The sequence below is a fragment of the Leuciscus leuciscus genome, assembly GCF_965113295.1.
Source record: "Leuciscus leuciscus genome assembly, chromosome: 12".
NCBI lineage: Eukaryota > Metazoa > Chordata > Actinopteri > Cypriniformes > Leuciscidae > Leuciscus > Leuciscus leuciscus.
In genome coordinates this window covers 41890572-41915571 of record NC_138736.1, presented here as the reverse complement: position 1 = coordinate 41915571, position 25000 = coordinate 41890572, and the positions used below count along the sequence as shown (strand labels likewise).

Sequence of the window (25000 nt, the reverse complement as noted above, 5' to 3'; positions counted from 1 at the left end):
CGGCTTATAAGCTCTCCACGCCAATAACTGCAATAAGACACAGGTGTTCGTCATTTGCACTTGACCTACTTGCGTCCCGCTCGTCTCTTCTCTCTCCCATTACAGACCGCGCTGAACCACGCCCCCCTCGCCACAAAAAGCATGTCATTAAACGCAGCATTTATAAAAATAGAACTTAGCCTCATCCATGAACATGATTTTTCGATTCCCGTCTGACTGATTTACATCCACGGTGGAGTTTAAAGGTCCCGTTCTATGTGATCCCATGTTTCAAACTTTAGTTAGTGTGTAATGTTGTTGTTAGAGTATAAATAATATCTGTAAAATTATAAAGCTCAAAGTTCAATGCCAAGCGAGATATTTTATTTAACAGAAGTTGACTACAAAAAACGGCTGGATTGGACTACACCCCTCTACTTCCTGCATTAATGATGTCACTAGAACCGTAACCTCCGCCCACAGGAACACAGGCGTATTGATGGCGAAATGTCAACAGACGTGGTTGATGTTTATCTATAATCGGATACCGCAAAAGTTTAATTCGAAGTTGTTAGCTTGCTCTGTCCATTTCACCACGGACTGTTTTTCTAACCTGGAATAATATCAAGCAGACTTCTCTCAGCGTTTCATACTGACGAAGGGGGCAATTTCAACTATATTCCAGCAAGCGGTAAGTGATTTAATATGGAAGTAGCGATCACTCTTCACATCGTTCGTTTCTCTTAGTAGGATGAAAATAATCGTACTTAAACTGTGATTAATATACAGAAAGCGATCAAAGAACAACCCCTTTCCAATCGCCCAAGCTGCTGTCGGTGACACAGCGCGAGTTTATCTGGACTCTTGCCAAAACTCGTTATGAAATCAATGACGCTGTTACACTGCACAACGAAGCTCTTACTGTATTTATATACCTCATGTTTGCATTGGTGAAATCATTAGTGAGAGTGCAGAAACTGCGTTGCAATGATAAGATCTTTTTTCACGCGATCAACAGGCTGTCATCTGCTCAATGCTCATCACTGCAACCTTTTATGTGATGGGAATAGATCTAAATACTTAAAAAACTTCTCACGATTCGTTAATCCAGATAGCTGTAATAGTAAAACCGTATAATAGCTGTAATAGTAAAAGTTTTCCAGATAGTTCCACATGTAATGCCAGATATTTCATATGCAAGCATGTCAGCCAATCACAGCAGAGGGCGTTTACACTGAAGTCTCACAGCAGACACGCCCCTTCAAACAGAGTGTTCAAACCAGGGAATGAAATCAGGCTAGGAAATATGCCTTTTATTTCTAAATTATAACAATTTTTGATCTAAAAAACATACTAACATTATAAGGGCACCCCTGGAAACATTATTAAATAATAAAAATAATCCATGGAATGGGACCTTTAAAACGACAGTTCCCATCATTCCACGCTCCTTCACATCGTCATCAAGCTACGCCGTTGTTGTTGTTTGGAATGTAGCGCCCTCTAGCGGCAAAACATTCTTGCCTATTGTACCTTTAAGACAATGCATTTATAAAAGCATCTTTAAAGTACAGCACTTCGGCACCGTTAATAATGAACAGGTTTATATGCAGGGCAGTGGACTGAAAAAAACCTGCAAGGTCTAGAGACACTTTTATACTTTGGGAACTTCTTTAAACTTAATCGCTGTGTTGTTCAAATGCTGTAATGCGTGAGAAGCTCCTAAAGATGAGAATGCAGCGGTTAATCACGTTAATCTACTGCATATTTACATGTAAACTATGAGAAAGCTGCGCAGTGAATGCAAAAGAGGTTCTGTGAGGGACTAGGGGTGGGCGATATGGTAAAAATATCATATCACGATTTTTTTCAGGAAAATCATGATTAACGATTTTATCACGATTCTTTTTTATGTTGGTTTTACTATTTTGTGACTGAGCATTACAGCCAAACTAATGTCCATATTTTAAAAACAAAGCCTTAGGTAACAAAATATAAAATAAAAAAGAATGGCAGACGGGGCGAAGATAAAAAATATTTGTCATTATTTTCTTTGTTATTAAATATTAAGATCAAAGATACATATTACACACACAACTTAATATACAAATTAAATAAACAGTGCTTTGTTTTCAGCTACAGGTGTATTTAACAGAAGCATTGAAGAAAGTAATTAAATGAACAAATATGAAAATAAAACAAAACATAGACTTCACTGTATAAATTATAAATTGATACTTATTAAAGCTACTATTAATATCAGTCAAGAGCAGTGAGTGATTTTCTCTTTGCATTTTGTTGTTTTATTAACAATAAAGGGATAGTTCTCCTAAAAAGTCAAATTGTCATAATTTACTCTCTCAAGTTGTTTTAAACTCGAATAAGTTTCTTTCTTCGGTTGGAAATAAAAGTTATTTGGAAGAATGTGACTTCCAGTATATTTTTCTCCTATGGAAGTCAATGGGGACCAGCTACTGTTTGTATAGCCACATTCTTCAAAATATTAATATTAGAAAAATATTAGAAGGAAATTAATACAGGCTTGGAACAACATTATAGTGCGTAAATAATGAGATCATTTTTATTTTTGGGTGAACTATCCCTTTAAGGACAAACGGCAGCGTGTTTACTATTACTACTGTCTCTTTAAGAGCTGCACTCGACGCGTCTTTTACACACGCATTTGACAAGCAGATTTTCTCTCAATTTTCTCAAGTTTGCTTTCACTTTAGACATCACCGACTTTGTTTATGTAAACCTTGTGTGTATTTGACAGTATTAGCACAATAAGACTCGAAAGATAACTTCTAAAGACCAGTATCCAGGCGCTGGTAGACAGGCTTTTAGTGCATGTGAGCTTCGCATGTACGCGCTGAGAAACGCACACGTTAGAACAGCGCATCAGCACGCGAATTAAATGTTTAACCGACAAAGCATTAAAGCACATGCAAATTATGAACTTTTGTGAACTGTAGTGTCCCGTTCCGCTGCGTTAACATTTGATCTGTATATACGTCGCGTTGTTCAGTATGTTGGGACAGAGGCGCCAGAACAGCAACTGAGAATGCGCGATACTACGATATTTCTTCAAAAGCAGATCGTGGAGACATTTTAATCGTCCACGATAAAAAATCGTCATATCGCACACCCCTATGCGGGACACGTTCTTGCATTTACAAATGCGAGATGCAGGGCAGTGAAATAGGACAAAACGATGTCTGGAGACACTTTTATACTTCGTGACCTTCTGAATTTAACACAATGTCACGTGCGAGACGTTGCAGAAGACATGTGACCCGTGCGAACGGTCAAAGACATCCATCTAGTGCATGTTTACATATGAAAAATAATGAAAAAGCAGTGGAATGCAAAAACACGTTCTGTGTCAACAGCCTCTAATAGCACAGCATGTTTACACAGACCAACAGTTAAACACAGCGCTGATGATGGACGAGCAACACGTCTGCTGTGTTCGTGAGGAGCTACGGGACGCTCGCTGGAGGTTGTTGTGTCCGAGTGTGGCTGTACTAGTTGAAAGAGAAGGAAATGAGAGAGACGCTTCTGAGATCTTGACGGGAAGCAAAACAGCTGCTTTATGTCAAAGGTGCCGAGTATTTTTACTGAGAGCGTGAGAGCCGTCAGAGAGACGTTACACACACACACACACACACACACACTCACAGCTCTGAGAAAAGGGTTCACTCTCACTGACTGAATGCTGCATGATGGGACTGTGATCTACGTACATGTGCAGCTACATATTCATTTCTTTAACAAATGACATCTATGGATGAATAAGCATTCGCTGAAGTTATCAAGAAATTAATTCAGTGTAAGTCTGTCTGTGTGTAGCTGAGATGTGTCACATGACTTCAGACAGTCTGAGAGAGTTTCGAGTAGCTGAACTGCTACTAAAGCCGTATTCGGACAGTAATTGTTTGTCATGGGGTCGTACGGTATCATGTACAGGGCTAATCTGTGATTTTATTGCCGTCCGAATCCAGAAAGTCAGTGTCTCTCTCCCACCACACGCGTGAAAATCCCCGGCTGAATAACCTGCTGTTTTTTCCCAAACACCTGAATCCACATCTCTGAGTTTACAAGAAGAGGTCGCTTAAAAATTCACTGAATCCTGTTTGACCCCTGCGGAGCACCGTACAATTACTGTTGCGCTTCGCAACTAATTCGTATGCATTTCCAAGATCTAGCCTACACTTGTGTTACTGAAGTGCTGGAAAGTATTTACAAGAACAATATTTCATCACCGCTCAAAAGATAACGAGAAGAAAAGCTCTTAAACATTTGAAATGGGCCGTTATTATGGCAGCAATTATTATACATACAAAATAAGCCCAGCAGATCTGTGTTCACCTCATGTGTAAATAAGAGGCTAGATTCACTTATTTCTGCTAGTTTTCACATTTTTAAAATGACACACATTGTTTTGAGATCAAATACAATACAGACAATTTATTAATCTATAGTGCATACCGGTATATCTTCTAACAGGATATTTAAATAATCAAATAATAAATAGGACATTAGGTTATTTTCCTATTAGTAATTAAATATGAATTTATTCTTATTATTTCAAGCATATGATATTTTATTTACTGCAGACATGTGACTGACCACATGATCAGCGCGGGTTCAAGAACTCACTCTTCACTGTCAAACACTCACCACCCGAACGCATGAGTTTATCACTGAGGTGCCGTGCTAATGTGTTTTACAGACGTCCACATGAGAAACTAGAACCGTGCTAATAGGGCTTTAGACAGGAATGACTTCGGAAAATGTATTTAAGATGTGATGTGTGTTCAAATTATTTTAGACGAAATTGTGTTGTGCTGTTTCATAGCGAGAGTGCTGGGAAATGTAGTTGCTCTGTTCGCTGCGACTAAATCACTGCGGCCTGTTATCAGCTCCTGCATTCCCTGGGAGTCAAACCCATGACCTTGATGCTGATAGTGCCGCGCTCCACTACTCTCCTAAAGCCTTTCTTTAATCACAGTAAAACATGAACAAACTAAAGCACACAACCAGCATCACCTTCATTAACTCTCACTTTGAGGATCAGGAAACACTGCAGACCACAGAACATTTCCAGCCGCTCCGACTGAAGTGTTCCTGGAAAATAGCAGGACTGAAGAACATTCCCAGAGTGTTTATTATATCTCAGAGAGAGTCCTGTAGAGTCTCATAACTGAGGCGAGAGTGTGGATCTGTGTTCTAGCGTCTCTCTAAACACCACAACAAGAGCTGTTCATCTGTTCATCTGCTGCTTTAAGAGCAGGAGTGTGTTACTGTGCACCGGACACACACTGAGTGTTTATTATATCTCAGAGTCCTGTAGAGTCTCTCATAACTGAGGCGAGAGTGTGGATCTGTGTTCTAGCGTCTCTCTAAACACCACAACAAGAGCTGTTCATCTGTTCATCTGCTGCTTTAAGAGCAGGAGTGTGTTACTGTGCACCGGACACACACTGAGTGTTTATTATTTATTACTGATTATGAATTGATAAAGAGAATAATCCCTCTCTGTGATTGACTGGAAAACTTTCAAAGCACTTTGAGCTTCATACTTGTAATGTGATTCTTTATATTTTATATATTTAAGATATATTTAGTAATAATTCTCAACATACCATTGTTTTGATGTATTATTAATTTGTAAGTATTTTAAAAAGTACTTATAATTATATAAGTAATGTAATAAAAATGCACAGATAAATTAGATATTCAATGTTGGTAAACTCATAAATTATTTAAAAGAAAAATGTAGATCAAGAATAGTTTTAGAATGGGATCGTGAAGTGCCTAAAGATTCCCACCCTCAGTGTTAATAATAATAATGAATTTACTGTAAATTAAATTAATTCTAAACATAGTCTAAAATTATTAAAATACAGTGGAGTAAAATATCAATACTCACATATTTTATTCATATTTGGAGTTCTTCATTTGCATTTTGCTGTCTCAGTGTCAGAAGTTATTGTTTTAAAATGTACATCCCATTTTATAAAAATAAGAGATGCTTGTCATCATGTTTCCAGGGAATGCAAGAGCTGATCAACTGTGTGTTGTGAAGGCAGTGTAAGACACTTAAGAGCATCTGCCAAATGCAGCCTGTAGACTGGCCTTCTGTAACGGCTCTGATGATGATGATGTGCTTTAGAGAAGCTCCAGTGTGTCCGGCTCTGCTGAACTAACACAGGACATTACTGGGCCTGTAGACCGGCCTTCTGTAACGGCTCTGATGATGATGATGTGCTTTAGAGAAGCTCCAGTGTGTCCGGCTCTGCTGAACTAACACAGGACATTACTGGGCCTGTAGACTGGCCTTCTGTAACGGCTCTGATGATGATGATGTGCTTTAGAGAAGCTCCAGTGTGTCCGGCTCTGCTGAACTAACACAGGACATTACTGGGCCTGTAGACTGGCCTTCTGTAACGGCTCTGATGATGATGATGTGCTTTAGAGAAGCTCCAGTGTGTCCGGCTCTGCTGAACTAACACAGGACATTACTGGGCCTGTAGACTGGCCTTCTGTAACGGCTCTGATGATGATGATGTGCTTTAGAGAAGCTCCAGTGTGTCCGGCTCTGCTGAACTAACACAGGACATTACTGGGCCTGTAGACTGGCCTTCTGTAACGGCTCTGATGATGATGATGTGCTTTAGAGAAGCTCCAGTGTGTCCGGCTCTGCTGAACTAACACAGGACATTACTGGGCCTGTAGACCGGCCTTCTGTAACGCTCCTGATGATGATGATGTGCTTTAGAGAAGCTCCAGTGTGTCCGGCTCTGCTGAACTAACACAGGACATTACTGGGCCTGTAGACCGGCCTTCTGTAACGGCTCTGATGATGATGATGTGCTTTAGAGAAGCTCCAGTGTGTCCGGCTCTGCTGAACTAACACAGGACATTACTGGGCCTGTAGACTGGCCTTCTGTAACGGCTCCTGATGATGATGATGTGCTTTAGAGAAGCTCCAGTGTGTCCGGCTCTGCTGAACTAACACAGGACATTACTGGGCCTGTAGACCGGCCTTCTGTAACGCTCCTGATGATGATGATGTGCTTTAGAGAAGCTCCAGTGTGTCCGGCTCTGCTGAACTAACACAGGACATTACTGGGCCTGTAGACTGGCCTTCTGTAACGGCTCCTGATGATGATGATGTGCTTTAGAGAAGCTCCAGTGTGTCCGGCTCTGCTGAACTAACACAGGACATTACTGGGCCTGTAGACTGGCCTTCTGTAACGCTCCTGATGATGATGATGTGCTTTAGAGAAGCTCCAGTGTGTCCGGCTCTGCTGAACTAACACAGGACATTACTGGGCCTGTAGACTGGCCTTCTGTAACGCTCCTGATGATGATGATGTGCTTTAGAGAAGCTCCAGTGTGTCCGGCTCTGCTGAACTAACACAGGACATTACTGGGCCTGTAGACTGGCCTTCTGTAACGGCTCCTGATGATGATGATGATGTGCTTTAGAGAAGCTCCAGTGTGTCCGGCTCTGCTGAACTAACACAGGACATTACTGGGCCTGTAGACTGGCCTTCTGTAACGGCTCCTGATGATGATGATGTGCTTTAGAGAAGCTCCAGTGTGTCCGGCTCTGCTGAACTAACACAGGACATTACTGGGCCTGTAGACCGGCCTTCTGTAACGCTCCTGATGATGATGATGTGCTTTAGAGAAGCTCCAGTGTGTCCGGCTCTGCTGAACTAACACAGGACATTACTGGGCCTGTAGACCGGCCTTCTGTAACGCTCCTGATGATGATGATGTGCTTTAGAGAAGCTCCAGTGTGTCCGGCTCTGCTGAACTAACACAGGACATTACTGGGCCTGTAGACTGGCCTTCTGTAACGGCTCTGATGATGATGATGTGCTTTAGAGAAGCTCCAGTGTGTCCGGCTCTGCTGAACTAACACAGGACATTACTGGGCCTGTAGACTGGCCTTCTGTAACGGCTCTGATGATGATGATGATGTGCTTTAGAGAAGCTCCAGTGTGTCCGGCTCTGCTGAACTAACACAGGACATTACTGGGCCTGTAGACTGGCCTTCTGTAACGCTCCTGATGATGATGATGTGCTTTAGAGAAGCTCCAGTGTGTCCGGCTCTGCTGAACTAACACAGGACATTACTGGGCCTGTAGACCGGCCTTCTGTAACGGCTCTGATGATGATGATGTGCTTTAGAGAAGCTCCAGTGTGTCCGGCTCTGCTGAACTAACACAGGACATTACTGGGCCTGTAGACTGGCCTTCTGTAACGCTCCTGATGATGATGATGATGTGCTTTAGAGAAGCTCCAGTGTGTCCGGCTCTGCTGAACTAACACAGGACATTACTGGGCCTGTAGACCGGCCTTCTGTAACGCTCCTGATGATGATGATGTGCTTTAGAGAAGCTCCAGTGTGTCCGGCTCTGCTGAACTAACACAGGACATTACTGGGCCTGTAGACTGGCCTTCTGTAACGGCTCCTGATGATGATGATGTGCTTTAGAGAAGCTCCAGTGTGTCCGGCTCTGCTGAACTAACACAGGACATTACTGGGCCTGTAGACCGGCCTTCTGTAACGGCTCTGATGATGATGATGTGCTTTAGAGAAGCTCCAGTGTGTCCGGCTCTGCTGAACTAACACAGGACATTACTGGGCCTGTAGACTGGCCTTCTGTAACGGCTCTGATGATGATGATGATGTGCTTTAGAGAAGCTCCAGTGTGTCCGGCTCTGCTGAACTAACACAGGACATTACTGGGCCTGTAGACTGGCCTTCTGTAACGCTCCTGATGATGATGATGTGCTTTAGAGAAGCTCCAGTGTGTCCGGCTCTGCTGAACTAACACAGGACATTACTGGGCCTGTAGACCGGCCTTCTGTAACGGCTCTGATGATGATGATGTGCTTTAGAGAAGCTCCAGTGTGTCCGGCTCTGCTGAACTAACACAGGACATTACTGGGCCTGTAGACTGGCCTTCTGTAACGCTCCTGATGATGATGATGATGTGCTTTAGAGAAGCTCCAGTGTGTCCGGCTCTGCTGAACTAACACAGGACATTACTGGGCCTGTAGACCGGCCTTCTGTAACGCTCCTGATGATGATGATGTGCTTTAGAGAAGCTCCAGTGTGTCCGGCTCTGCTGAACTAACACAGGACATTACTGGAGGACAGCAGGAGCACTGACACGTTCATCTTCAACAATCACCTGACAGCTAGCAAACGATAAGACCAGTTCACAACAAGAACAAGAACTATATTAGCGCACACACCAGCGGATGATATCGTTCTGGTTATTATAAGCATTAAGCACGGCAGTTTTGTCATCTGTCGCTTTAAATGCGTGGATATCATGTGGATAAATCCAATCTTCAATTCCCACGCTATATGCAGATTTAATGGAGTGCACGTTTTACTAAAGCTGATTGTGTGTTAGCGTCTGTGACTTACTTTCACTGTGATTTGCGATAGTTTGCGCGTTGGCTTGATGAATATACTCATCTGTTGCAGTGGCGTCGTCATATCTGGCTATAGCATGACATATAGCCTATCACACGCTCTCATGTTTATTTTTCAGCATTGTTGTGAGGAGTAAAATGTACATGTGTGGTTTCACCAACCAGATGCGTTTACACTTGTCCAGTTTCGTCTGGAAAGAGTCTCAGACCTCCTCCTGATGTGGTGTGAGTGATCGGATTCAGATCCGTCTCGATCTGGAATGTGTTTCGGAGGGCGTTTACACCGGGTCTCTTCACCATCGGATAGCTATCCCATCACTGAACACACATGAAGTGGACAGGGGTGAACCTGGAGTTATAGTTGAGCTGTGGACTATTCTTTTATATTCAGAACGACTATAAGAACTATATTGTTATCATCCTTGGCCTTTAGACTGTAATATCTTGAAGCCAGAGGCTGATGTCCTGCAGTCATTCGTCTATAGAGGAACTCAGGAACACTTGTTTGTCAAACATCAGACCTGACGGAGATCTTGCCAGGAAGAGTGAGCTACACATGAACCCAAACACATCACAGCTCCAGCGTGCGCTTTCATGAGACTATAACATTTAGCAGTCAAGCCTGTGATGGTTCAGTAAAGAAGATGTGAGAAATGTGTATAAAATGCTTTTTATAGGCAAGTTATGCAAACACTGCTTTTGTAAAGATGTTTTCTCGTCTCTGTGTGTTCTTTGCCGCTCGGGCTGTCTCTGTGGTGTGTGTATGTGTGGTGTGTGTGTCTCTGTGGTGTGTGTGTGTGTGTGTCTCTGTGGTGTGTGTATGTGTGGTGTGTGTGTGTGTGTGTGTGTGTGTGTGTGTGTGTGTGTGTGTGTGTGTGTGTGTGTGTGTGTGTGTGTGTGTGTGTGTGTGTGTGTGTGTGTGTGTGTTGTGGTGTTTTTGGATGTGGTTTCTGTGTTTTCGGTCGTGTTGATCTGGTTGTGACTGTGTTTCGCTGAAAACAACTCTTCAAGTCTGAACATACAGAGGGAATGATAAATAGTGATGTGGTTCAGTGGTTGTGAAGTGTGTATGTTATCGCTCCACAATAATGACACTTGCTTTGATATGTTGTATTTGGTAATCTACATAATTGTCTCTCTGCGCTGATTAATGAGCCTGAATGTGACTGTTAATTACAGGCCTGTGAAGCAATTTAATTAAAGGAGAATGCAGAAAACCAAGCGCTTTAACTTCTAGTGTATAAAACTTTATAATTGAATAAGCCTGTACATAAAAAGATCCAGATTAGACCCCCGACTCGCGTGTCCCGGTGATCTGACTAATGGAAGATTAGCTCCGATTAGCCATTAATTAGCTAAAGTGTCTCCCACTGACACACTCAAAGCTTCTGGCAGATTAGCCTCAGGTTGGGTCCGCTTTTAAACATGGTCACGGACTGGTATGGGATCATAGGTCATCGAGGCTGCCGATATAGTCGTATAGCCCGTCCACTTTTAAGCGGCGCTGGTTCTGGAAGTATTATTGTCCATTAATGTCTACCAAAAAATGTTTTTGTTAAAGTGTTATGAGCCAGGAACCAAGCCAATCAGCTACAAAGAGCATCATAACATTACACTTTGTTTTGAAGCAAAATATTTATTTGAAAAACACAAAGATATAAGATACTTTGCAAACAGCATAATCAAATATAAAACCACTCATTTTAAAAATGTTGAGTATGAATAAAAACATTTTCAGTTTAATCCAAAATATGAATATACAGTACAGGCCAAAAGTTTGGACACATTACTATTTTTAATGTTTTTGAAAGAAGTTTCTTCTGCTCATCAAGCCTGCATTTATTTGATCAAAAATACAGAAAAAAAATGTAATATTGTGATATATTATTACAATTTAAAAGAATTGGTTTTCAATTTATTATACTTTAAATTATCATATATCATCACATGTGACATCCAGTCTATCACATGATCCTTTAGAAATCATTCTAATATTCTGATTTATTATGAGTGTTGGACACAGTTCTGCTGCCTAATATATTTGATGAATAAAAGGTTAAAAAGAACTGCATTTATTCAAAATAAAAAAATATTTTCTAATAATATAAATCTTCTTTACTATCACTTTTTATCAATGTAACACATCCTTGCTGAATAAAAGTATTGATTTATTTCAAAAAAAGAAAGAAAAAAAATGACTGACCAGTAGTGGATATCGCTGTTACAGAAGATTTCTATTTTTAAAACATTTGCTTCTTTTTTTAAATTATTTAATTATTTTAAATTTTTATTCATCAAAGTATCCTAGAAAAATATCACAGGTTATGAAAAAATATTAAGCAGCAGAACTGTTTCAAACTTTGATAATGAATCATCATATTAGAATGATTTCTAAAGGATCATGTGATAGACTGGAGTAATGATCCTGAAAATTCAGCTTTGCATCACAGAAATAAATGATCATTTAAAGTATAATAAATTGAAAACCAATTATTTTAAATTGTAATAATATATCACAATATGAAAAACTTATTTCAAAAACATTAAAAATAGTAATGTGTCCAAACTTTTGGCCTGTACTGTATATTCAAATATTTAAGTCGACTTGATTTAGTCATTCGCAGTGCTTCATGGGAGTGGGCAGAGCTAATGAGATATATTGGCAGTTGTGCTCGTCTCGACTCTGATTGGTGGACATTGCTGTACTGCATCATGGGTAATGTAGTTTTTCTCCACTATTTCTGCTGTTAAACACGATTATTATAAAACTAAGTTGAAATAATTCATGCTGACACCTTCAGCAGAAGCGAATAGCACCGATTAACAACGTCGTAGCTCACAGTAGGGCTGTCTTTAACGGTTTATGAGTTATTGTTAAAAATTAATTTCCCTATGGAGGAAATGAATGGAGATTTCACTTCCGGAACCGACTGTTGCGCTCCGTTCAGCTCAATCACATCCAGTGGCGTCAGTGCAGTCATATCTACAATATTACTGAACATTAATGGTCTTTTAAACTTCAGGAAGATGATAACCAGGAACATGTAAGGCAAGGCAAGTTTATTTATACAGCACATTTCACACACTATTCAAAGTGCTTTACACAGAAAGGCAATCTTCCAAAATGTCCAATAAAAGCAAGGAAAATTAAAACGGTTTTAAAAGGGATTAAAAGAGATGATACAATTATAAAAATAATGAAGAGTAAAAAGATGATACATGGATAAACTTCTCATCTGTCAAAACATTGGTGTATCATATTTTCCACAGCTCCTTGTTTTACTGTGAGATTTCCCCATGGTGATCACAGTGAGTCTGTGCTGTTCTCTCGACGAGCCTAAGACCATCTCTCAGACGTCTCCGATGGACCCCGTTTACCCCTAAGATCCTCCCCCCCGAAAAGCAATAACATGAGATTGAAAAATTATTCAGCAACACTTTATTTAAAGTTGAATTGCACCTATGAGTTGTATTTAATATCAATCAGTTGGGGGCAGTTCATCTAAAAGTTGATGAGAGTGTTTTGTTTACTATATTTAGCTATTAAAAATAGTTTACCAAAGAAATAATTGACCAAATAAAAGAAAAAGAAAATTCAAACAAAGTTAAGTACTTTTCATCTCTAAAGTATTTGGGTTTATTTATTATACAAAGCCCTTTTTGTCGATTTTTCGAGAATAACTACATGTATAAATAACCATATCGTGAAATATATCGTTACCGTGAAATAAAATGAGTCATACCGTGACACAGAATTCTGGTCATACCGCACCACCCCTATAAAGGTCTGAGTGATGTTTATCTCCTGTGTTTAATCCTGCTGTATTGTGTGAGTGTATCGCAGCACACATTAGTGTAGATAAATACAGCAGCTCATGTTAACGCTGACCTTAAACACTAATGTTTGTCTGACCTTAATCTCAAACATACACTCCAAAATAAAAACAGGCTGATCCCAGAATTACAGTCCAATTTGACATTTGCTCCGGAGGCTTAACAGCTCAAAAATACATGTTTATTAGATCATTTCTACTGTTCATATTTGTGTTTTTGATGTGATCTTTGACTGTTGAAATCTATGGTGTTCTTGCAGTGTGATGCACTTTTCAACTCAGTTACATACACATGTAGATTGGCCTAAAATTGTCTAAAAAGAGTATGAAATTGTTCATTAAAAACTGGTTTTGAAAAAAATATATATACAAATTAATAAATAAATATGCTTTAAACTAAAAACACTGTAGTATGTTAACCTTAAACTAGAGCTAATGTTCAGAGTAAAGTCTTTCTCACATTAAAATGTATTGTGTAAAATTAAAAAGTAATGAACAAGAAAGTGACTCTGCACATCAGTGATGATTATTTTAATGTCATGATGATTTAGAGTCATGAGTTTGTGCTTTTAAAGAAGTAACTCTGGAGTGTGTATGTGCTGTATGCAGGGCTTGACATTAACTTTTTTGCTCACTAGCCAATGTGGCTAGTGGTTTTCCAAAGTTACTAGCCACACAGCATTTTTACTAGCCACATTTTTGTTTTTGTGAAATTACCTTTTAAAAGTCGACTATGGCGTGCTAAAATTTACTTGAACTAGATTTACAACCCTTTTAAATGTAAAAAAAAAACCCCACTGTACACACCCAAATCAAGACTACACAAAACAGGTCATTATCATTAGCTCTGATAAGGTTGTGTGTAAAGCTCCTTTTTTAAAATAAAACCGTATTATATTACATATCGCCACATAGCTCCACCGGCATACACTGTGTGCATGTAATACTCATTAGGGCTGTCAAAATTGCTCAAAAATGACGTTCGAATATTCTCTCTAAAAAAAACCACATAGCCTATATTCGAACTATTCGAACATGGTTGCGCATTTTGTCAATGACTCGCATTACGTCAATAACAGGGCAAAGTAATACAAAGAGACATAACTACTTGTATAGGTAGTTTATTTAAGTTTAAACACATTTGAGAACGTATTACCTACACAAAAACAAGTAAATCAACTAATGGCCAAGACCGCAGACCTCACTCTCGCTCACTCACAGGCACTCTCTCTCTCTCTCACCCTCACCCTCATGCTGCGTTCACACCAAACGCGTTTACGCACGTCTGGAGGTCTTGCGGCGCGAATGAGCTCGTCACGCTCTCTGTGCATAACGGTTTAAATGAACAACAACAATAAGCAAATGTTGAGTGCTGATCAAGAGTTTTGTGCAAGCAATTTAAGGTCGCGACTCTTATATAGCAGGCTTCATTCAGTGATTGAAACAAATATTATTAACAATAATTGAAGTTTTTAGCCTATATAGAACCGACATTGAACGCTCTGAGCGAGCTGTGCTGTGGTAAACATGGAACTTTTCCTTGACATGAAACGGTAAATAATCAAACCAGTGGAAGCCTGCAGTGCATGAAACTGCTGTATCTAACCTACCTTATTCATGCAATATCTATTCAGTCATTACAGTAGCCTACACTTTAGTAATGTTGTTTCTGTTTAACGTTAACGCTTCTTCCTGTTACCCTGTCCCTGACCCCTCAGCGCGCCCACTCGTAAAGCAGACAGCCACGCCTCTGCTACCGCGGGCGTTTTTCCACATTCGAATATACATTTTCACCTTCGAAATTCTGTTTTTTAAAACTATTCGAATATATATTCGAATTTCGAATATTCGTTGACAGCCCTAATACTCATGGGAGTTGTAGTGTCGTAGTGTGTCACACTTATTTCAGATGCCTTTTGAAAAGACTACAATTATTCAACCCGCCAAAGTGGCTAGTTGGAGTGACTATGTTACCCGCCACGAGCAAAATCCACCCGCATTTGGCGGGTTGGCGGGTGTTAATGTCAAGCCCTGGCTGTATGATCATGATTGCAATTGAAAGTCATCTATTCATTGTCTTTGTGTTTTTATAATGGTTTCCTCATTCTAACTCTGCAGATGACTGACAGGACATGCTGTCACTCTGTCGTCATAACGATGGTCTCTTTAGCCTGGCTCCTCCCACTCATCACTGCCACGCCCTTCCCCAGGGATCTGCAGCCAATCAGTGTGGTGGGACTGGAAGGTGAGTCACATGACCTCCATCCAAACAATTTTTGTTTGCTCTGCTAACATTTCTAATGGCCCTCCTTCAAAAATTCTGATTTGTTGTAACTTTTTTAAATAGTTTGTCTGGAGCAGAATACGTCTCTTTTTTTTGCTCATAATTCTTCTAACTTATTGGCTTTTGATAGCAATAAATGGCATATTTCGCAACATGTACTGAGCTGTTTCTGACAAATGGAACAGTATTTTTTTTCTTTTACCCAAAATGTTACAGTAATACAACTGATATAGCGCCTTTATTCAGGCGAATAACAGTGTTAACATTTGATTTAAACATGAACATGAAGTAAACTACATACAGACACCCAACAGCAGCTCTGAGATTGAAAGCCTCACAGAATCTGATGGTTTGAGGGGTGATTGACTGAAGTGTTCCTGTGCTCCACAGACTCACTCCTGTATCCCAGTTTCCGGGGTCTGATGTCACACAATAACTCTGAGCGTCTCGGGCTGGACTATCAGCGGATGATCAGGATCCAGCACATGCTGTACATCGCTGCCAGGTCTTTCATTACTGTCAGTCCGTTCACACATGTCCAAGATCACTGAAGAGAGATCTGTGCACCGAAACACATGCAGTGCTGGAAACACTACTCGAATTATGCTAACGTGAACGTATAGATACAGTGTAAAAACTTGACTCAATTAAAATCCAAGAATCTTGTCAAAACATGCTTGAGTGAAAGTAAAAAGCTTTACATTTTATTTATTACGTTGTTTATTTGGGGCATTTGGTTGTTTTTCTCTGCAAATATTGATATACTATTAATTAGAATAATCAGCATATAGTGTAATTAATTGACAGCCCTAATTGTTAATCAGTGAAATATTTATTTATGTAAATATAATGAGTATATAATGAGAGTATCGCTGATCTACTTTGTGATAAAAACATCAATTTATATTTACAATAAGTTCAACATTTATAATGTTTATTAAAATACCAATTGTTTTTTGATGTTTAGAACTGTAGTGTTACTGTTACTCCTGACCAATCAATCTCAGTGTTAAAGCTTAAGTCATATTGTCTTCAGGAGCATCTCTCTTCACCTCAGAGCTCGTAAAAGTTCTGCTTTGATGTTAAAATGGTATTTTACTAGTACTTTTCAAGTCAAAAGTAAAAAGTACTCTTTATTTTCTTAGGAAAAGTAAAAGTACAAGTTATTCCATTTAAATTACACTGTAAAGTACAAATCCCTCAAAATAATACTTGAGTACAGTGATGAAGTCAAATCACCATTTTACACCCTTGGTGAATTTTGACGAAATGTGGTTCTATTAGTCATTGGTATATTTTGTTGAATGTATAATGTCACTGAAACCAGCTGGAGAAATCATTAATCTACACAGTGTGACGTTTTCTTGTGTTTCCTCCTGTTTAGAGACCATGTATTTGTTGTGAATCTCACTGCGTCAGTGGATAAAGTCATCCCACAACAGGTAAACGCACACACACACATTTACTCTAACACACTCACACACACTAACAGACACACACACACTTACTCTAACACAGGAGCACAGTCACAAGCACACACAGACACACACACTCACTAACACAGGAGCACAATCACACGCACACATTGTACACATTCTTACACACACACACACACACACTCTCTCTCTCTCTCTCTCTCTCTCACACACACACACACACACACACACACACACACACTCACTCACTCACTCACTCTCACACACACACACACACACTCACTCTCACACACACACACACTCACTCTTTCACACACTCACTCTCTTTCACACACACACACTCACTCACTCACTCACTCACTCACTCACTCTCTCTTTCTCTCTCTCTCACACATTCTCTCTCTCACACACACACGCAGGTGTAACCGTCATACGTGAGGTCTTACAGTAATCTGTTGTTTCAGATCCTGACGTGGAGATCCACAGACGTGTCGAAGTGTACCGTGAGAGGCAGAAACAGTGTGAGTGTCTCATTACTGCAGATCTGAGATCAGAGGAAGAGTGAAGCCACACACAGCTGGAGTAAAGATGTGTCCCTGTGGGAAAGTGTCACACACTCAAAAGAGCCACTGAATTTACTCTGTGCTGGACCACAAACATTCAGAGACATTCAACAGATGTTTTTCACTCAGAGGAACTGATGATGGTATTGTGTGTGTGTGTTTGACTCTCAATCATTCATCTTCTGTTTGCTTTCAGGATGAATGCTATAATTATATCAAAGTTCTCGTGCCTCGTAACGACGAGACTCTGTTTGCCTGTGGAACCAACGCGTTGAACCCCGCCTGCCGAAACTACAGAGTGAGTTCACAGATTCACTGATCTCATTTGTCCATCAGCGCCACCACATGGCCAGATGTGTAATCGCTGCCCTGTTGTTTATGATCAGTTGAGTTCGCTGGAGCAGGTCGGTCAGGATCTGTTGGGTCAGGCCCGATGTCCATTTGAGTCTCGCCAGTCCAACGTCGGAGTGTTTGCAGGTGAGCTGCGGAAACACACACACACACACATGCACAACATTCACATCCAGTCACATGTGCTCAGCAATACAGGCGTCCAAAGCATTTGGGTTTCTCCACAGCTCCACAGTTTCTGTATGCATGTGTAAGGGCCTGACCCAAAATATTAAGGATTTTCATGATGATTGATGATTGCAGGGATGGGATTCCCATATTTATTGACCAGAGAACTATGACCCACATGAACTGCTTAAATTTAAAACAATTCTGTGAACTTTGGAGCAGCTTGATTCACAGGAAATGCTAAACCTCATAACAGCCATAAATATTAGTATTACAATTTCTGTAAAATAATAATATAAAAAATAGTAATAAAATGAAATGCATTTAATGAAACACTTTATTTTACATTAAAAACAGTACATTGATGATTAATACTATTAAAATAAAATGCATTTAACAAAATTATTATTTGACTTTAAATAGCAATATATTTCGTTGTTGATTTGTTAAATTTTTTACAATTTAAACAATACATTTAATTTTTACAATTTGAATAATACACTAAAAACAGTAAATTATTATTATTAAAATGAAATATATTTAATAAAACCTTGTATTTTACATTAAATAGTAATATATTTCTTTATTGATTTATTTTTACAATTTAAATAATACAATAAAAACAGTATTTGTATGATTATTTTTGTATAGTCATAATGAATGATGGGAAAACAGTCTTTCTTTGTTTTTCGTCCGTAGCCGATCACGTGTGATTGATTGATTGATTAATAGCTTTTTATTGACATGTTAAGCAGAGACCCGAGTTTGAGTCACTTCACTTCATGTACGTTTGTGTTTCAGGCGGTCATTTCTATTCGGCCACAGTGACGGACTTCCAGGCCAGTGATGCGGTGATCTACAGGAGTTTAGGAGGAGAGGGCCGGCCCGTCCTGCGCACCGTCAAATACGACTCCAAATGGCTCCGAGGTGCCGCTTTAACTTCATCAGGACGTTCATATGAACACTAATGATTCCTCAGATCATGTGTGTTGTTGAGGAGACTGGGCTGCTAGTTAAAGGGATAGTTCACCCGAATATTTAAATTAGTCCATGATTTACTGACCCTCAAGTCATCTTAGGCGTATATAACTTTCTTCTTTCAGACGAATACTGTCAGAGTTATATTAACAATGTCCTGGCTCTTCCAAGCTTTATAATGGCAGTGAATGACTGTTTTGAAGTCCATAAAAGTGCATCTATCCATCATAAAAGTGCATCTATCCATCATAAAAGTGCATCTATCCATCATAAAGTGCTCCACACTGCTCTGGGGGATTAATAAAGGCCTTCTGAAGTGAAGCCATGCATTTGTGTAAGCAGTGTTAATTTTGACAGCAAATTTTGATTTAGTTTTAGTCATAGTCTTTTGACTAAAATGCCATTTAGTTTTAGTCATATTTTAGTCATCTGAATTGTTTTAGTTTTAGTCGACGAAATACAATAAGATTTTAGTCGACTAAATCTACAGTAGATTTAGTCGACTAAAATATAATGGGTTTCAATTTAAATGCATTTATTTAGAATTTCTCTAAAATTTCCAAACCCATATACTCCCGGAGAAAACACAGTATATTAACCTGCTAATATGAATGATTTTAAAGTTTGAACGTGCAATACAGATACAGATTTAACTACTGTAACTTAAAAAATATCTTAAAATTAAATAAAACCAGTTTTCCTAAAGTAGAAGACAGTCTTCTTTTCAACTACCTGCATACATCATTCTCTATTCTTTCAAGCAGACATATTTATTTGTATGAATTAAATATAATTAATCCTTATTAAAGCTATTAACGAGCAGTGAATGCTTTTCTCTTTTTCTTTTGTTGCTTGATCAATATTAAGGACACAGACCGCATTAGGTTTATTACCCACTGTCACTTTGTAACACTAAAGTCAAGGGTCACATAATTAAATGAGGAGGGATCAATCACCATTTACCATCAGTTATATTTCCCTTAAGTACAGTATACATTTTTAGATCATACAAAATGTCTTGACAAAATTACATGAGGCAGAGCATTTGGAAGTAAAATCGTATAAATGTACACCCAATATTAAAGTCCAGAGTTACCACAAATGTCCTTGGTCCATCACACCATTGTAGATGTTTAAGATGTTAAAATAACATCATCCACATTTGTTCAATCAAGGGTTAATCCAAGGAAAAAGTGTCTTTTCGTTCAGGAGTTCGGATATACTTCCACGTTGAAGACAATAACACAAAGAACTTGAACCAGTTGAGAAGCCCTCAATATCAAGCAGATACCAAAACCCTCTGATTAAAATAAAACAAACAATACAACATGAGGTTCAACAAGCAAAATACTTTCGCACTATAAACCTTTGTTAATGTTAAAGAAACAAATAAATCAACTCACATTGAGATATTGAACACCGATGTTTCTCAACAGGGTTTTCCAAATGAAAGCATGGAAAAAGCATGTGCTCTCAGCTAACAGGTATTCCTAACTCACACTTCCCTCTTCCTTTAACTCTCTGGCCTGGAGAGATCTCCCAGATAATGGCTCCCTAGAGCCCTCTAATGGCAGGGAGTGAAATTACAACTTGCATTCAACATAGGAGACAGGTAACAGTTTACTAGAACTGTTACAACTTTAAGACATTGTTCCACTCCCACTCTAACCTCTTCTCTAGACATTATCTGCCCTCTCTCCTCCAGGCCAGCACGCGCTACTCCCTCTAATCCCTGGTTATCTGAGGTTCTTCGGGAGCACCGGACCGATCTCAGGGCAGCGGAGAGGAAATGGCACAAATCAAAAGACGCATCTGACCTGAATATGTATCAATCTCTCCTCTCTTCCTTTTCTGTTGATGTTCATGCAGCAAAATACTTCCACAACAAGATCAACAGCTCCTCCAACACACGATTACTCTTCAAGACATTCAACACTCTCCTCTGTCCACCTCCACCACCACCCGCACCCTCCTTAACTGCTGACGATTTTGCGAACTTCTTCACCAACAAAACAACAGCTATCAGCAGTCAGTTCTCAGCTCCACACACACAGGAACCCAGACCGACCCCTTCCACAGCCAATACCCCTCTGTCCTCCTTTTCTTCGCTAACCGAGGAAGAAGTATCTACACTTCTCCTCTCCAGTCACCCTACCACCTGCCCGCTTGACCCCATCCCCTCACACCTTCTACAAGCCATCTCTCCCACAATTCTACCATCACTCACTAGGGGTGGGGGAAAAAATCGATTCTTCGATGCATCGCGATGCGGACGTGGACGATTCTGAATCGATTCACAAATGTCAAAAAATCGATTTTCTAAAAAAAAAAATATATATTTTTTTTTTCTAATAACGTAATGTTGACGGAACGTAAAAGGCGGAACTATAAGCGGACGTGCAGTGCGCGGACAGTCTGTGGCGTGCACAACAGAGACGCGCACATAACAGAGTCGCGCACATACATAAGACTCATGATGGCTGAGCGCCAAATTCGAACGGCACCTTCTTCGTTAAAAGCTAACGTATGCAAAATTGGCAATTTCATTGTTACCTATTTAGTATTTTTGTATGAGAGCTGCTTTCTGTATTGTTTAGTTTTCACATCAGTACACTGTGTAAACCGATCTGTTATACGTATACTGCAATATGTGCAATTTCAGTCACAAAAAGTTACATTTTGACTGTGCTCTCTGCAGATGTTCATTCACTTTTTTTGTATAAGCTGTTTTTGATTGTAGTATACAGCAAACATTTCAAGTCATAACTCTTTATTATTTAGTTGTGTATAAGAGTGGCTTTCTATGTTAATTGAAGCTACAGTAAGTTGTTCAAAAATGTTCATTTTGTCTTCTTAATGATTAAATTGGACAATTTTCTTCTAGAAAGACAAGGTGTTCAGGTGGAGAAAAAAACGTTTTATTTACCTTGACATGTTTCGACTGCAACCTGCAGTCTTCTTCCACCTGAACACCTTGTCTTTCTAGAAGAAAATTGTCCAATTTCTACAGTATGTTGGTTCTGATCTACTTCCTAAAGGAAATAAGCCTTTCATTTATTTGTTATTGTTTAGTTCAACTTGATGAGTCACAAAACAATGTGATGTATTCATTTCTGTGTTCTACAGAACATAAGCTACATACAAATAATTCTGAAGTTATAACTACACGACACAGAAAGTGCTTTGAGTTGTTGTTACTCAATAAAAGAGTTAAGTAATTCAGCAGCTGACTTTTTTTAATACTGCAATCACTTTGTAGTGTATTTTCGTTTACTGTTGTGAAATGGAAAATCAATAATCACTAATCGAGAATCGTTAATAATCGAAAATCGACTGTAATCGAATCGGGACTTCAATAATCGTAATCGAATCGAATCGGGAAATCAGACAGATTAACCACCCCTAATATATACATACATCATCAACTCATCCCTCCACACTGGCACTTTCCCTACAACATTCAAGCAGGCTCTGGTTACTCCACTGCTCAAAAAACCAACACTAAACACATCATTTGTAGAGAATTACAGACCCATCTCTCTCCTACCATTCATTGCGAAGACACTTGAAAGAGCTGTTTTCAACCAAGTAACATCCTTCTTGTCTCAAAACAACCAGCTGGATGTCAACCAATCCGGCTTCAAGAAAGGGCATTCAACTGAGACTGCATTACTGTCAATCACAGAAGCCCTACGGATCGCAAAAGCTGCTTCCAAATCTTCAGTCCTCATTCTCCTGGATCTGTCTGCTGCCTTCGACACTGTGAATCATCAGATCCTTCTGTCCACCCTCTCATCACTGGGCATCACAGGAACTTCACTCCACTGGTTTGAGTCCTATCTCACAGGTAGGTCCTTCAAGGTCACATGGAGAGGTGAGGTATCCAGAGCACATCAGCTGACCACAGGGGTTCCCCAGGGTTCAGTTCTTGGTCCCCTCCTCTTCTCCATCTACACCACATCACTGGGACACATCATACAGGCACACGGTTTTTCCTACCACTGCTATGCTGATGACACACAGCTCTTCCTCTCCTTTCAACCAGATGATCCCACAGTAGCTGCACGGGTCTCAAGCTGTCTGGCGGACATCTCCACATGGATGAAGGAACATCACCTGCAGCTCAACCTGGCAAAGACTGAGCTTCTCGTCCTCCCTGCCAATCCGTCTCTACAGCACGACTTCACCATCCAGCTAGAGTCATCATTAATCACCCCATCAAGGTCGGTCAGAAATCTTGGAGTAACGTTTGATGACCAGCTGACCTTCACAGACCACATTTCAAAGACAGCTCGATCTTGCAGGTTTGCACTGCACAACATCAGGAAAATCAGGCCTTTCCTAACTGAGCATGCAACACAACTAATCGTCCAGGCCCTGGTCATCTCTAGGCTTGACTACTGCAATGCCCTTCTGGCTGGACTTCCAGCATGTGCAACCAAACCCCTACAGATGATCCAGAATGCTGCAGCTCGTCTTGTCTTCAACGAGCCCAAGAGGGCCCACGTCACTCCTCTGTTCATCTCTCTGCACTGGCTACCTCTCGTTGCTCGCATCAAGTTCAAGGCACTGACGCTTGCTTACAGAACTATCACAGGCTCAGCTCCCTCCTACTTTCACTCACTCCTACGAGTCTACATCCCTACCAGACACCTACGATCGGTCAACGAGCGACGTCTCGTGGTTCCATCGCAGAAAGCCACAAAATCACTTTCCAGAACATTCTCATTCACAGTTCCATGCTGGTGGAACGCTCTCCCCACCCTCATCCGGAATGCAGAATCCCTGACAACATTCAAAAGACAGCTAAAAACCCATCTCTTCCGTGAGCACTTAACCTCATACATTTTTTTTTAAAAACCCGATGTTTTTCCCTTTGAAACATCACTTATCAGGCTTATGCTACTCTGAATAATACCTGAACTTCGTATTCTGAGCACTTCTTGTGTTGTTGTTGTTTTTTTGCCTCTTTATGATGACTCGCTTAAATTAGTCCTAATTTGTAAGTCGCTTTGGATAAAAGCGTCTGCTAAATGACTAAATGTAAATGTAAGACATCGGATCATGTCCAATGACATGCGGATCCAATGCACTGATGCACATAGATACACTCACAACTGTTTAAGACATAACCGACATAATATACGTGAATACTCTCCAAAACGGACATTTAGACATACTATTTGTGTGTATTTGTCCATTCAGACACGAAAGAGAGCTCAATTCTGTACTCGCGCGCTGTATAGGCTAGGTGTCTATGTGAATGGCTGCACGCTTCGGGTCGGGTGTGTGCGCACAGAAAACCGTACCGAATATAGCTCTTTTTTTGCGTCGTCACTCTTATTCAGATCTTCATGTCTGCTCTACTCATTCTCCCAGACGTTTACAGTACATGTTTTAACGTTTTATGAGACATGCAGCTCATCCCAACTCGTGTGCCGCTGGGTAGATCACGTTACAGTACAATTGTGCGCATCTACCACAAATGCAGGACATCAGACTGGATCGCTTCCCAAATCGTCACTATCTAACATTTTCGTCTAGTTTTTATTCGTTGACGAAAATGTCAATAGATTTTCGTCATAGTTTTTGTCATTCAAAACTAGTTTTTATTTAGTTATCGTCTCGTTTTCATCTGTGAAAAAATGACGTTGACGAAAATAATGACGAAAATTATTCGTCAACGAAATTAACACTGTGTGAAAGAAAAATATCCATATTTAACACGTTACAAAGTAAAATTCTACCTTCCGGCCAAATGCAGTCTCTACTTATGCAATTCGTCTGAGAGAAGAATGTCATATACACTAGGACAGGGGTCTCCAACCTTTTTTCATTTGAGAGCTACTTTTTAAAAATGAAAGTGGCTGAGAGCTACTCATGTAATACAATACTTAAATCTCTTAAATAATGTCTCATAACTCTCATATTAACAACTAT

At 39.9% G+C, this 25000-nt stretch overlaps 1 protein-coding gene across 5 annotated transcripts in view; it reads left to right on the top strand.

Annotated features, from left to right (window-relative positions):
• sema6ca (sema domain, transmembrane domain (TM), and cytoplasmic domain, (semaphorin) 6Ca) overlaps nucleotides 1-25000 on the top strand; it is a 40064-nt gene that overhangs the window by 4802 nt on the left and 10262 nt on the right. For 3 of the 5 annotated variants that reach the window (XR_014210582.1, XM_082186492.1, XM_082186491.1), the window contains 7 exons: nucleotides 15399-15525; nucleotides 15955-16069; nucleotides 16949-17006; nucleotides 17465-17521; nucleotides 17760-17861; nucleotides 17950-18040; nucleotides 18884-19009. Coding sequence is in view for 4 of the 5 variants with exons in the window: in XM_082186492.1 (XP_082042618.1) it covers nucleotides 15399-15525; nucleotides 15955-16069; nucleotides 16949-17006; nucleotides 17465-17521; nucleotides 17760-17861; nucleotides 17950-18040; nucleotides 18884-19009 (676 nt within the window). In the remaining variant the exon portion in view is untranslated. Of the gene's footprint in view, nucleotides 1-3399; nucleotides 3584-12142; nucleotides 12164-15398; nucleotides 15526-15954; nucleotides 16070-16948; nucleotides 17007-17464; nucleotides 17522-17759; nucleotides 17862-17949; nucleotides 18041-18883; nucleotides 19010-25000 lie in introns of those variants that run through there. The other 2 variants (XM_082186493.1, XM_082186494.1) reach the window with 2 other exon arrangements.